This window comes from Acinonyx jubatus, chromosome C2, assembly GCF_027475565.1.
Source record: "Acinonyx jubatus isolate Ajub_Pintada_27869175 chromosome C2, VMU_Ajub_asm_v1.0, whole genome shotgun sequence".
NCBI lineage: Eukaryota > Metazoa > Chordata > Mammalia > Carnivora > Felidae > Acinonyx > Acinonyx jubatus.
In genome coordinates this window covers 135,900,981-135,913,775 of record NC_069384.1, presented here as the reverse complement: position 1 = coordinate 135,913,775, position 12,795 = coordinate 135,900,981, and the positions used below count along the sequence as shown (strand labels likewise).

At 39.2% G+C, this 12,795-nt stretch overlaps 1 protein-coding gene across 5 annotated transcripts in view; it reads left to right on the top strand.

Annotated features, from left to right (window-relative positions):
- The window catches only part of ZNF385D (zinc finger protein 385D), an 886,977-nt gene that overhangs the window by 863,245 nt on the left and 10,937 nt on the right, over nucleotides 1-12,795 (top strand). For all 5 annotated transcript variants that reach the window (XM_053221511.1, XM_053221512.1, XM_027061946.2 and 2 more), the window contains one exon: nucleotides 7,069-7,299. In XM_053221511.1, coding sequence (XP_053077486.1) covers nucleotides 7,069-7,299 — 231 coding nt within the window. The remainder of the gene's footprint in view (nucleotides 1-7,068; nucleotides 7,300-12,795) is intronic.

The following is a 12,795-nucleotide window of genomic DNA, read 5'->3' as shown; positions in this document are numbered from 1 at the left end:
TACACCATTGGAGGCACTATAAAATCAAAATTTGAAGTACAACTTATTTTCTAGTGACATTTCTTTGTGCTTACCTTCCTCAAAGAGAGAAACTCCAGGGGCACCTGGGTGGCTCAGTCCGTTTAGTGTCCCACTTAGGCTCAGGTCATGATCTCACAATTCATGAGTTCAAGCCCCACATCGGGCTCTCTGCTGTCAGCACAGAGTCTGCTTTGGATCCTCTGTCTCCTTCTCTGACCCTGCACCACTAACACTCTCCTCCCTTCTCTCTCTTTCCCTCTCCCTCATCATATTAGTGCAAATTCATTCTTTAGCATACTAATTATATCATGTTTATTTCTCCACCTCCAGTGAGTAGCACAGAGTCTGACATATGAGGGCTCATTCCGGCCCTCCCCAAAGTTTCAGGGCTAAGACAAGAGTGTGGATAAAGACCATATGTCCTACATGGAAATACTGACAACTTCCACCTCAAGCTTACCTAGCAGCCCAATGACCTTACCCTCATGACCTGGAGGGTAAGGTAATCCTACCAAGTAGTAACACGGATCTATAGGGACAGAGCAGAAGCTGTTCCCAAGCCAGGACCTTTGGATGGTGGCTGGATCCACCCAAATCAGGTCACCTGCTGGGGAGGTAACACTTTCTTCCCACCCTCATTTTGTAAACTCAGGATTTCCAGGCAGTTTGAAGCCCTTCCTCTACCATCATAGCAGAGGGGAAGAGGGGAGGGAGGAAATTTGTGGGGGAGGGACTTTGCTCAGGTGATTTGATAAACCCACATATGAACGAAATAACTTTTTTTTTCTGGTTTCCAGATACAAGCTTTGGTCTCCTGCCACCTCTTAGTGCACATAGATGTATGCACACACACAAACACACACACACACAGATACAGACACACACACACACTCGTGAGATCTTAGTCTACACAGGCCACTGAGGCAGCCATTCCAGCCCTCACTTCCCTTTCCTATAATTCCCACTTGCTCAATTGGCTATCAGACACTCTAACAACTTTTTTACAAGATCAGTGCATTAAAAAAATAGGCTTTTGTTTCAGTAGCTCATATGTGGAGCCCTCAAAGCTACAGTGCCCAGTGCACAGGTCATTGCCGCCTGGGTCTAACTGTGTGCTCAATAAATGTTAGTTAAATTAAATTAAATTAAATCCATAGGAAAGAAACTGCCAGTAGTAATTTCTAAAAACTTGTGATTTTTTTTTTGTCAGGAGGCACCTTTTTTGTACTTTGGAATGTCAGCATATTTAAGAGGAAGCAGCTGTTCTCACATGTTAGCAAGCCCGGGTGAGACTTAAATTCACACGAGGAGGAAGGACATAAATTATATATAATCCTCAGTCTTTAATCTGCGGGAAAACATGATGAGCATCTTTGGATCATAATACTAATTCCTGTTACCTGCAAGGAAACTTAAGTAACTCAGCTGTGGTTGTCCGACTTGGGTTATGAGGTCTGTGTCTAGGAGAATAAATTTCTTACCCAGGCCATGAAACTTGGCTGCTCTATTTTATTACCTAGAATTCAAGTCGTTGTTATCTTCTGGAATATTTTCTTGTACAAGGATGAGGGCCACAAATGGTCCACTCTGAATACTGACAAGTTTTCTTTCATTCTCAACTAAAGCCCCATTCCACCAAGTATCAGCAATCCGTTTTGATGCCAAAGCCAAATACTGATTGTTGCAGTAATGAATATCTGCTACAGGGCACTGGCAGAAAACATGCACAGAAATGCAAACCCAAACCATCTCAAACGTTTTTCTTCCCACTGAAGAGCACCCATTATTTTCGACTCCTTGTCACATATATTGTTCTTAGAGGGCCATTGGTTGAAGAGTGCAAAGAAATCTGAGTCCACCTTTGGGAAACATTAGGAAAAGTGAATCATTATTCCCGTTTCTCATCTTTTGGAAAGAAAAGACAAGACAAGAAAAGAAAAGAAAGAAGGATTGGGGAGGGAGGAAAGATGGAAGGAAGGAAAGGAGGGAGGGAGGGAGGGAGGAAGGAAGGAAGGAAGAAAGAAAGAAAGAAAGACAGACAGACAGGCATGGAGTGGGAGGAAGGAAGGGACGGAGGGAGAAAAGGAAGGATTGTAACAAGGAAGAGCTGTACTTTTACCATTTTGAACAAGAGATTATTTGAGAGCTGTAAATTATTCTTTTCTCCCCTCCTTCCAGATGTATTCCAGTAACTTAATACTTGAACTTAAGTGGATGATTGAATATATGTGATTGACTCTAGTTCTGGCCATGTTTAGTTTCTTTTAAAGTCAAATTTTTAAGATGCTATCTACAGACATGCAAAATAAATCATGACCAACTTGAACTAGCTGAAGAGGATGTAGTCAGTTCTTTCATTTAAAAAATCAAAACTTTAGCATAAAAAAAATAGAAGAGCTTGTGCTTCTGAGCCATACTGTCTGAGTTCAAATCATTGCGCCACACCTGGGAGCTCCGGCTTTGGGCAAATCCATATCTCAATTCCTTCTCACGATGGGGATAGAAATGGTATGCCCCTCTTAGGTTTTTATGAGAATTGAATGAATTCATACTGGTAAATAAATGCTTTAAAAGTGATTCAGTAAACATTAGCTGTAATTGTTGTTCATTCATTCATTCGTTCATTGTTTTCTTTTCATAAATATTTGAGTGTCTTTTTTGTGACAAGTATAAGTGTAAGGATATAGCAATGCTGATTAAAGATTTCACTTTATTATTATTCCAGCTTATCATGAGGTGTCTCATAAAACCTTTAGTACATGATGGTTAGTACGTGATGGATATTTATTGGTCTTGTGGATTAGTATATATAAAACCTAGGACAAAATAGCTGCTTAATAAATGTTGATGGCATGAAGTTTGAATATGTGAGTCATTGCAATACAGGATACTAAGCACTTAATTTAGAATTGGGATATGCAATGTCAAGTCCCAGTGTCTACCTTAAAGCACTATGTAACCTTGAGAAATTTACTGAAAAATTTTACTCTGAAAACCAAGAAAACTATACTATGAAACCACGAAGATATCCTTTAATTATGATTCTACAAAGTAACTGAAATGATGCACTATTTTTTGACTGGTTATGATTCTATTTTTCTTCAATTTAATGAACTTGAAATTTTAGAATAGTCTTAGATTTACAGAAAAGGTATAAGAATGTTGTAGAGGGTTTCTGTATATACTGCATCCAGTTGCCCTTACTGTTAACATCTCACATTATTATAGAGCATTTGTCATAACTAATGAACCAATACTGATACATTATATTAATTAGAGTCCAAGTTTCGTTCACATTCCCTAAGTGTTTACCTAATGTCCTTTTGTCTCCCCCTCCCCCCTGCCACACACACACAGGATCCCTACCAGGGTATGATGTTATAATTAGTCATCGTGTCTCCTTAGACTCATCTAGATTTGACAGTTTCTCAGACTTCCCTTGTTTTGATGAGCTTAACAGTTTTGAGGACCATTAATCATGAATTTCATAAATTGTCCTTAAATTTATGTTTGTTTAATGCTTTTCCCATGTTCAGACAGGGGTTGTGAGTTTGGGGGAGGAAAATCTTAGAGGTAATTCTTCTCACATCTTATCAAAGGTATGTGCTGTTAACATGAACACCCATTTAAGATTTGCCTCTTATGAGTGGATAAGGATTATTATAATTGGTAATTTAATGTACCATATTAAAATCTCTTTGCTAGGTGTAATTTTCTAGGCAATGTATAACATAGGTGATTATCTTCTAATGTGGCATAATCTTGCAGCACCTGGGTGGCTCAGTCAGTTAAGCAGCTGACTTCATCTCAGGTCATGATCTCATGGCTCATGAGTTCAAGCCCCGAATCGCGCTCTCTGCTGTCAGCTCAAAGCCTGCTTCAGATCCTCGGTCACCCCCTCTCTCTGCCCCTCCTGGGCTCGTGCTCGCCCTGTCTCAAAAATACATAAACATTAAAAATTTTTTAATGCCATATTAATGGCATAATCTTAAAATATAATTACTTTACTTTTTTATGAAAAAAATCCCCTCACCACTGATAAATGAAAAGTAACTGAAAAACTCATGTCTTATTATAAATTAGTAGTAATCCTACCTATGGACATAACATTTATATAACATTTAATGTTAACATAAACACATAACATTTATATATTCAATTCAAAATGAAAAATATAACTATTTGTATTTCTTTCAAATTACTTGCCAAATGGAGAAAATAACAGATTTGTACTCAGCCATGAGGTCTTAAAAGACCAGAGTAGAGGTTCCAGAAGTTAGGCATTTTGATACTAATTCCCCTAAACCTAGCTCATGCAAAGGACCTGCCTTAAGAAATGTTAATACTTCATTAAGCCCTAGGCATAGAGAATCTGGCAGTTCTAATCTTGTGGCTTCCTTGGTCTAAATGTACGTTATCCTCTGAGGTTAGAAAACGACTAATGTAGCTGTCACAGGGATTAGGAGATCCATGGTTTTGTTTACTCTGTACTTAAGAATTTCAGTGTAAATAAGAAGCTGGTTTAGGACTACTATGATCGATGCTACGCAGTTTTCAGATCAAGAAATCAGCATTGTCAATCCAGAGGAAATGTTGTATTACTCGGGACATCTTTACTTAGAATTAAATGAAATAAATGTCCATAGTGTCACGCTCTGCCTCTACATGTAGCCACACAAAGTTTAAATACATCTATATTTACGGTTGTCACTCCCCATGAGAGCGGATCGTAAGAATAATTTAGCAGTTTTAACCTACTGCCATTTGTGGCCTTAGTATGAAGAATCACAGTCTTGGGCAAGAATATCATCCACAACATCTTTTTTTTCTTTTTTAAATCCCTGATTTTTTCAGTCTATAAACACTTTGCCTTGACTCACCATATTCTATTTGTGTGACCTTGGGAAATTTTCTTAACTTCTGGAATTTCCTCAAGTCTGTGTGAAGCATACATGAAATCATGTATCTAAAACATTTAGCAAATTAACTGGGTATTTGTTATTTATTCACAGACACATATGCATATGCTTTCAGACAGTCATTTCTGGTTTGTTGGGAGCAATGAAAAGCTACTAGACTGTTTTAAAGTGGTCATTCCATTTTATGCCATATCTAGGTTCTCAGAAATATTTTCTAGCTGTTAACTGATGTTTTAACACTGGTACCTCAATAGATAAGCAAAAACCAATCAGGAAATAGACTTGTCTGTGTTCAAGGGAATGAATGTATTCTGGTGGCAAAACTTAGTGTTTGAGTAATTTTATTTATTTTTCCCTAATCATGAGAAACTGATGAGCACTTTGACTTTTTTTTTAATATGGTTGGGGATATTCTTCAAAAAGGAGGCTTACTTGATGATCTCAGAAGCTAAATAAGTGATTAAACACTTTTGAAGTATCAGGCAAAGGAAATAAGATCCAGATGAATTATTTTATACAACAGCCCTCAACAACAGCCCATTTCTCCTCTTCTTTTTTTTTTTAACATTTATTTATTTTTGAGAGACATAAAGAGAGCATGAGCAGGGGAGGGGGAGAGAGAGAGAGAGAGACAGAATCTGAAGCAGGCTCTAGGCTTCCAGCTGTCAGCACAGAGCGTGATGCAGGGCTCAAACCCACGAACCACGAGATCATGACCTAAACCAAAGTTGGACGCTTAACCAACTGAGCCACCCAGGCACCCCATCTCTTCTTATTGACTAGTGTTTCTGATGCCATATTTGGGAAAGAAGCCATAACCAATCTCACCTAAATCCCCACCTGTATATCTGGATCAAAGGAAATACCCAGGTTAAAAGGCATTTTGTAACTGCAATCAACTCTTGATAGTGTGACCTAACCAGCATTTTTGAGGACAACGCTTCATTGCAGGCAGACCACTGTCCCTTATAACCGTGCCTGATCCATTTATTATGAGCTTTTCAGTGTGGCATTAGTGACCACAGCAGTATCTGGAATGAGAAACAGTTCCAAGAGCAGCTGTAGCTAGGGAGACAGCCTGGGAATATTTTGAATAGAGGTTAAGAACCAGCCAGCTGGGAGGCTGAGTAAAGAGTGTGAAAGACGAAAGGATACGAACATAGAGCTTCTTTGCAATTTGCTATTGGATATGGCAAACACTGCTAATTATAATTGGTAATTGTTGGTGTATACCTGAGTGAAGTCAGGATAAAGCAGTTTTCCTTCAGAAGTTGACCTCTCCAGATTTAGAATCAGACTTCAGAGCCAGATGGGTTGTAGGGTTCCAGTATACCAACACTTTCATGGTCATCTGACTCTCAAAATGATGAGGTGACATTAACATGGTGTGATCAGCCTGTGAGTTTCTTGTACAGAGGCCATTGATGTTTGAATACTATGTCACAGACTCCCTGAACACAGCCTGGTACAGAGCATGCATTTAATCAATACGCCAGACTAGAATTCCTCTTGTTTATATGTTGATGATCCCTGTACCTGGTGTTGAATATACAACTCTTTGTAAATAGGGCAATGGTTTTCTAAATTGTTGATCTGAACAGAGCAATATGTCGTCAGGATTCCATTTTTTCTCTTTTTTTTGCACAAGTATATACAAAAGGATCGGTACTTGTATTTACTTAAAGAGATAAATGGAGAAGGAAAATAGACTAGTCAAGAAAAATAAAAATATCTTAAAAGTGTTTATCCTCTGTTTTGTCAAAAATCCTCTGTGTAGAAATATACGTATGCAAAATACAATATACTGTAAAGATGATTTTATTAAGGCCATATGGTAACAAGAGAAATCTGTGGGTATGTTTATTTGCCCCACAGGAAAAAAAATTAAGTGTGTTTGGGCATATTTTTAAGAATTATCTGTGCCTTTGATATCAATATACGCAATTACATGTGGCCATCTATGCAAATATCTTCATGAGATGATTGACCCATACCACAGTCACCAAGCAGCAATTGCTGATTGCTCTTATCATTATTAGCGGAACGTAATGTTAGTGATACATCTCCAAATAGGGAAAGATAATACCACTGTTTTGTCCTCTTTTTTTCTATGCTATTTGGAATGCAGACAGTACCGCAGGGACACCAGCAATATCAACGACAACTGTGGAAATTCGCAAAAGCAGTGTTATGACAACTGAGATCACCTCCAAAGTGGAAAAAAGCCCCACAACAGCCACTGGCAATAGCTCATGTCCTTCCACGGAGACCGAGGAAGAAAAGGCAAAACGGCTTCTTTACTGTTCGCTATGCAAGGTTGCTGTCAACTCTGCCTCACAGCTGGAGGCACACAACAGTGGTGAGATGAAGCGATTTCTTTTCTGTCTCAACAGTTCTTCAATTATCTTCCTCTGAATGGGTTAGATCTTTTGCAGCAGGGGACAAAGGGTTGGCGGAAAACTGGCAATTATTACATGGAATTCATTAACTGTTACAAAATAAAAATGACATGCAAAGTGTCATTTACATGGGAGCAAGAGAGGACTTCCAGGGCTCCTGTGCCTCGATGTGTATGTGTTTGTGTTTATGAATGTGTGTGTGTGTGTGTGTGTGTGTGTGTGTGTGTGTGTGTTATTAAACATTAGGAGATAAAGCAAAATATTCTAAAGTCTAAGATTTGCATTTATTTGATTTCTAAATTGCTATACACTCCCACACATTTGCTTCTAAACGAAGTTTGCTGAAGTTTTTATCGGTAGTTACAAAATTTGCTTCCATAACTCCATGTGATTTTAGGTGAAACCTCGCTGTTATGGTCTTAATGACAAATCATATTATTTGGGCTAAATCTGTATCACCTGGACACTTTACCGTAAAGGGTTTATTATGGGCAACCGTTGAGGTATGTTCTCCACATGTGATATTTTGTTTACTCTTTGTGGCAACCTAAACATACTATTCTTGCTATTTGACTGAAGCTCAGGTGAGGAACATGACCAATTAAGCGACTAAGCCATGACGTAAACTTAGGTCTCTCCAACTTAAACACTAAACTTGAACATATCTTAACAAGGATGAAATGTTTCCCCAGTATATTTCAATTCCATCCATCTGTTCTGTATTATATCTATAGAAAGATAATGTATAGATATTATATCATACCAAAACCTATCTATCTAGATAAATACATACAGGGAGAGTATATCTCTATCTATGTATCTATCAATAAAATCTAGATGATATCATATATAGATATATAGATATAGATAATTGTATATATATCCTGCCTAAGATTTAAGCCAGCCCTTTGGCCCAAGATTAGATTTTCTCCCAAAGACTGTGTTCATTGCCAGGACCCTGTCAGCAATTACAGTAAAAACAGAATCGTTTGTAAATGATACCCTGGGTTAATGTTGCAGCTATATGTTCACTGTCATTGGCCACTGTGCTGCACAGTAATATCCAAGTATTGACTTCAGTGTTCTGAGGGAGTAATTGCAGGTGGAGAGCAATTCCTTCAGTTCGTATCTTCCTCCTGCACGCAACATTAGTTGTCGTCTGGGAGTTCATGGGTTCAGGGCCTGAGAACACAGAAAAAGATCTGGCCCCAAGTCAGAATCTATATACCATGCAGACATGCCTCGAGTTTTACTCATGCAAATACATTATTCAGGGATGCAGGGTAGTTGGGAGAGCGAAAACATCATTGGAGGTCCAGTTATTTCTCAAGAATTCTTGATCCTTTTGCATAGTGACAGAGAAACACATTCATTTGGGGGCGGGGGGATCAACTCTGACAGATAAACAAAACCATACCCTTTGAGGCTGGCGATAATTTATCAATAATTTGGGCATCCTTCTTGAATTCTTATCAGAAACATCTGATTAAGAAGCAATGATATCACATGATATCACACCAGGTCAGCACTTCTCATATTCCAATTCTATGATGCTCATCTCTGCTTTGTGTTGTCAGAAGTAGCCCATGAGCTTTAAATGCATACTCACCCATGTCATTATATGTGTGTGTGTGTGTGTGTGTGTGTGTGTGTGTGTATTTCTTATATCTAGGGATTCTGATTTATTATATATCCAAGCCTAGAAGCTATAGTATTGGGGAAAAGAAAAAAAAAGCAAACACAAAATCCTCACAAGTGTTGTGCAGGCAGAGCTAAAGGTAGTAAATGTGGTTGTCACCTCTACTATGAGTCCCTTTATAGGGATGTCCCCTCCAACCCTTTGTCCTAGTCAGGAGACTATCCCCATTCCCCCTAAGCTTAGGTTTCTCTAGCCCTGCATTTCCCTTCCTACCTCAGAGATCTTTCTCTCAGGTCCAGGCCCTTCTCGGAGGCCTCACACTAGACATGCACGAGCCAGCTGTGCCAGAACTGGAGATGGCAAAGGAAAGCAGGTGGACAAGTAGATGTGTCTAACCCCCTTTGTGCGCCATTTTTGATCTCCAGATTTAGCTCTCTTATTTGTAACGGAAGCAGTGTCGAGAGGCTCCCTGTGTCCAGGACATTCTCTAAATGTAGATGATGAATGCAGTCCTTCCCATATTCATACAACTGCCCCTTATCCACTGGTTCCAGCATCTTTCCCTTCGGACCCCATGAGGGGAAACCCATGGGGGGTGGGGAGATAGAAGGAGACGGGCTTACCCATATGATCACTCTCCTGTCAGGAAAAGGAGTAGTTGTTGTAGGATCCATCATAAGGTTGGTGTGTGTCTTAGTTTGGGTTCCGTTAGAAGCAGACTCGGAGACCAGGATTTGAGAGAAGATAGTTTTCAGGAGAGGCCAAGGGAACAGGTTAGGAAGCGAGAAAAGGTAACAGGGCAGGAAGGCAGCCAGTACCGTGCCCGTCACTAGGCAGTTACCAACGTGGGCAACTGACGCTCGCCAGACAAAACCATGACACCCCACGGCTCACACTGTGTTTCGCTGCTTTAAACATAAAAACTTCCAGCAGTCACATGAAATGACAGAATTGAAGCAACCCAAATTCTGTCGCTTCATTTTCACAACCATGGTGGTGTCGTCGTTCATCTATAAAAATACAGAGGGCCGCAGGGGTTGAAGTCATGAACCGCAGCCTTCGTGAGCTTGAATGATTGTGAACTGTTATGGACTCGCTAACAAAACAAGAGCCCGTAGCTGAGTTCCTGCGTGTGCGCGGCCCGCTGTGTAATAGAGAGGTCTACAGACCAAGTTCCATGTGGCATGATGCTTAGTATAGGATAAGTAACACAATGGGCTAATTTAATGCATACTAAATCTCAACAGTAAACACACCAATGGTGTAGATCAACAAAATGTTTTCTAGGAAGAAGTCCTTTATCATGGACATTGTTTAGAGTTGCCAGTTCATGGCCCTAGTGGAAAGCAGACTGCCTTTGCAGTCCATTTAATTATTGTTTTCTAATTCTCTTTAATGGACCCCTGTATTACCTGCATCTGGAACAGACCACAGTCACTGCCTTAGTGCCCCACTGCCCCCACACTCACCCCTACCCACCCAACACCACCAATATCACTTTAAAAGAATTCCCTGCTTTCTTTTAGAGCCACAGATGAGGAAACCACCGTTGAGATTGGGCTGTTTTTCAGGGAGCCAGGTTTGAAAGCCAATTTTGATCAAAAGCAACCAGGCTGCAGGGTGGGGAGATGTGTCTTTTGCATCTAAATTGTAATTCTAAGTAGTTTTCCCCCTTTTTTCCCTTTTAGAAACACATATGCATGAAATAAGGCCTATAGCTGTGAATGTAGAGTTCTGCATTTATGGTTTTTCTTTTAATCTCAAAAACACATTCTTAATCATAAACAGATTTTGATGCTATAGCTTCCATCAAACACTGCCTCTTGTATATTCCAATGGAATGAGCTAGAAGTGATCAGACTATTTTTACCTCGGATCTGTAAATAACATTTCTATGTGAACCTGGGCAAGTCTTTTGTTCTCTTTGAACCTACCCCTTCCCTTTCTCCTTTCTTCCTTTCTTCCTTTCTTCCTTTCCTTTCCTTTTCTTTCCTTTCCTTTCCTTTCCTTTCTTTATTCTTTTCTTTTCTTTTTTTCTCTTTCTTTCTTTCCTTCTTTCCTTTCTTTTCTTCCTCTCTTTCCTCCCTCCCTCCCTTTCTTCCTCTCTTCCTTCCTACCTCCTCCTCCCCCTCTTCCTCCTCCTCCTTCTTCTTCTTCTTCTTCTTCTTCTTCTTCTTCTTCTTCTCTCTCTCTCTCTCCCCCTCTCTCTCTCCCTCTCTCTCTCCCTCTCTCTCCATCTCAGAGCTAAGAGGCCATATGGCATCTTGTAAGGATGAGTTATTACGGCACAATTATTAGTATGACCACAGTTGCTTCTAGCATTATCTGGGGATCAGTTGTGTTATTTCACTTGCTTTCTCTTTTTATTTTTCACTAAAGTTGCAGTTAATTGGTTTATATTCCATAATAATGGAATGCAGGATTCGAATACGGGCATTCTGGCTTTGCATGTTTTGTTTGTTTGTTTGTTTGTTTGTTTGTTTTGGAATTTGAGAAGAGAAGTAGTTCTCCTAAGCTTACAAGCATGATTCACAACCAGTGTAAGAATATTTAAAACAACTTAAGGGGACCTACTCTTTTCAAAAGATCCAAAAGTCCCCTTTTAGTTGTATGTTATAGACACAGATAATACAAAAAATATGTTTTGTCTTTGTCTTCAAAGAAACCTCCCCAAAACATTCCACTAGGCAATGCTTTCCTTAGGTAATTTTGATGGTTTTCTCTATATAATAAAAAATCCAAACCTTTTAAATGTTTTATAGTTAATGCTCATTACTAATTTGGGCAAATTTTTCTGGTAATCACTTGAAGTGGTAACATTTGATAATATTCACTAAGCTCATTCAAGCTTTTTTATCCCTAGACAGAGCTTATGCTACCCCTCACTAAATTTTAATAGGCATAAAAGGCAGGTATCAAAGGATAGACTTCACTAAATTTTAAAGTGCTTAGAGATTTCTAAATTTTCGCCTAAATAAAACCAACACCATTAAGAGGATAGACTAAAATATGTAGAACACATGGAAATGCCAAAAGTAATCCTTAAAACAATAAATGCATTTAATGCAGCACTTCAGTAGAGCAGATAATTTCTTTTTTCACAGCTGAGGACACTGAGGCACAAAGACATGTAAACCACACAGCTAATGGAAGCAAACTCTGACTCATACCATGCCAGAGTCTGAGCTCACAATGCTCTTTACAGATATTTGTTCATTGCTCTTTAAAATATCTAATACTTGACCTAGTGTTCACTGATTCTCTACTATGTGTCAGGCACTGAGAATAGAGTATGAGCAAAACCCAGGGTTTCCTTTAAGAAGCCCATGTCTAAGCCATGCCTCTGTGTTCAGTAAGAGAATAGGTAAAGACTTGTTTCATTAAGGCATCTCTCATTTCATATTTCAAGTGAAAGTTCATTTAAGCCAGTCAGCTGTGGTCAGTGTCCATGGCCTTGTTATCAAGGTCCAAAGATTATCTGGCACTCCTATTGAGAATCTTCTAGGGTAGCGGTAAGACTCTCAATTACAAAAGAGGTTAACCAGGGTGAATCAAGAGTCCCTCCAAAAAGTCAGAGTAACATTCAGTCTCCAACTGACTACTTCTTAGACATTGATAAGCCAAACCAGCCCATGAATCCTTCTCAGTCTGATTGAAGAAGCTGCATGGAAAGATATTTTGATATAACCACCTGTTTAGATAAAAAAGGTTGGACGACTGTCCGGACACATACACACAGTGACATAAATTACATATATACATATATATATGTATACACATATACATATGTGTGTGTGTGTGTGTGTGTGTGTGTGTG